The following is a 2,500-nucleotide window of genomic DNA, read 5'->3' as shown; positions in this document are numbered from 1 at the left end:
CAAATACGACCTCAATCTTTCATTTTCTACACGTCCTTCTGTACAGGACCTATGTTACATAGTATTTGTGCAAGACATAATATGTTTGAGGACCAAATTGAGTAAAATCCTGAAGTTCTTCGAGGTTCTCACCTGAGGTTCTTCCTCGTTGATGTGTGCGCTCACCAGGTAGATGTGGTTGAGTGTCTGTGGCAGGGCATCCTCCGTGTGTCCCAGGAGGACCTGAGGAAGAACGTGTGGCGTTACAATCACCGAGATACAACAAGAGAGCCAACCAGCAGGGGAGCGATGACTCTCAAGTGGAAAGGGAATAGGCAAACGATGAGTATGTGTACCAGTGGAATGAGACGGGAAAAAATGGATTGAATAAAAACAATAGTCACTTAAAGTTAGTTTCATGCTTATTAGATTTCTAACTTTTTTGTCCTAGTGACAAACTTTGCAATTTTTGTTCTGGCTGAGGCCAAGCGAGTCTGTTCAACTGAACTGATAGGCAGATTTGGAATGAATTTGAACGCCCTGGTTGACTTACATCCTAACTTATTACACGGTGGCACCTCACCTGACTAAAATATGTTTGCGTCAGACAGAACCAACAGCAAATCATATCCCCAGACCGAGGTGTGAAACCTTGTACCAGACTCTGCAACTACACCAGCAACTAAATAAAGCTGTCTGGCATCTACCAAAAGAGATTATGTCAGTGGTCCTTAACCTTTTTCAATGCCCGTGCCCCTTGATTATCTAAAAAAAAAATTCTTGTACACCCATCTAATATAAATACAATGTAAACATACGAAAAGGATTAGTGATGCAAACCTTGCTGAGAAATTATTAGATATATTCAATTACTGAACAAAGGTATTTTTTTTACTTCAAATTAGAGATGTCAATTAGTATGATACAATAAATGCACACTATGCTTTCTCATGATATATATCCAGTACCATTGCACTGGCTATCATGTCTCGTACCCCTAGGATTAATGCATACTATGCTTTCTCACGGTAAATATCCAGTACCATTGCACTGGCTATCACGTCTCGTACCCCTAGGATTAATGCACACTATGCTTTCTCACGGTAAATATCCAGTACCATTGCACTGGCTATCACGTCTCGCAACCTTGAACCCTGGGGGGGGGGCCCAGGGTTCAAGGTTTCGTACCCCCAGGTTAAGAACCACTGGACTATGTCAAGTGCACAGCAAAGGCAATGGAAGCAATCACTGCGGTGAAGAAGGCTTGACTGCACAAAATTGTCTGGCGTTGGTAAGGATGAAATATGTCATGGCCGCAATGAAGAGATGGGCAGCCACTCACCTGACCCTCGTGGTTACAGCAAATGGAGGAGCATCCATTAGTCCCCGCGGATCGTTCCTGGCCCGAATTCATAGGGACGATCTGGTCCATGTGCAGCAGCATCAGCTGTTGGACCAAAACAACAATAACTTTACCATTAGTCGAACCAAAACAACAACAAGAATAGCGCTTGCCTAAGGTTAGAGAAAAGTGGCAGTAATGTCAGTTCCCGAAGGGAGCTGATCAACAATGACGGATGTTATGAGCGATGACGGTAGTCATGGAACTTACTAAAAAAAAATGATGACGTCGCTATCTTACCAAAGCAGGCAATGACATCATCCATGGAATGGACCCAATAAGGTCACAACCATGAAAGAGATATGATGTACGAGAATAACCCTTTCTCTCTCTCTCTCTCTCTTTCTCTCTCTCTCTCTCTCTCTCTCTCTCTCTCTCTCTCTCTCTCTCTCTCTCTCTCTCTCTCTCTCATTATTTCCCATTGTTTCTCCTACCCTCCAGCACTCTTAGACTAATACATTTTCGTCTTCACATTTATTTTTTCATTTGAGGCTTCTATTGGCTCAAGCGCAAAACCATCACACGCAGGAGAGAATCCGAGACAGATTCAAAACAAACAATGCAATCCCTTAGTCCTCCTTGTCAGAGCCACTGCCATAAAACCTCCCGCACTTCCACACCCCAGTGTTATTAGATATGTTCTTCATAGGACGTTCTTCGCGTACTCTTCGTGTACTTCCAGTAGCTTATGTCCAATGCTTCCTTCAAATTCTTCCGGACTTCTAAGACTTCTTGTGTGAGGCGGATCGGTCACTCCATTTTTGCTCAATACAATATTTACCGCTCTTTTTTTTTAACAAAACGGGTGTCATGGGGAACATTTTGAAACTTAATTAATATTCTTGTTACACTAACATAGATGAAATGAAGGTATGTGATGTTACATTTCTTTAAAATAAATAGAAATATACAATGAAAAAATATTGAGATAATATATAACTGCTTCCAGGAAGCTATTTAACGTTCCCAGTGCTGGTGATGACGCTGGTGGTGTAGGTTTGATGCCAGCGGTGAATATTCTAATATATTTCCCAATTTCCGATGTTCACTTAGCGATAACCAGCTGCTCAAATCAGTAAGAAACACAAATACATTCGCAAACGGCACCAATGTAGTCAC

General features: G+C 42.0%; 1 protein-coding gene across 1 annotated transcript in view; it reads right to left on the bottom strand.

Moving 5' to 3' along the window:
• t (C45 family peptidase tan) overlaps nucleotides 1-2,500 on the bottom strand; it is a 38,602-nt gene that overhangs the window by 8,068 nt on the left and 28,034 nt on the right. The window contains exons 4-5 of the mRNA XM_076184626.1: nucleotides 1,322-1,426; nucleotides 133-222 (exon numbers count right to left, since the gene is read on the bottom strand). Coding sequence (XP_076040741.1) covers nucleotides 133-222; nucleotides 1,322-1,426 — 195 coding nt within the window. The remainder of the gene's footprint in view (nucleotides 1-132; nucleotides 223-1,321; nucleotides 1,427-2,500) is intronic.

The sequence above is a fragment of the Oratosquilla oratoria genome, chromosome 4 (assembly GCF_046742065.1).
Source record: "Oratosquilla oratoria isolate Oo_2021 chromosome 4, ASM4674206v1, whole genome shotgun sequence".
In the NCBI taxonomy this organism is placed as follows: domain Eukaryota; kingdom Metazoa; phylum Arthropoda; class Malacostraca; order Stomatopoda; family Squillidae; genus Oratosquilla; species Oratosquilla oratoria.
The sequence above is the reverse complement of the archived record's forward strand: the minus strand, read 5'-3'. Positions and strand labels throughout refer to the sequence as shown.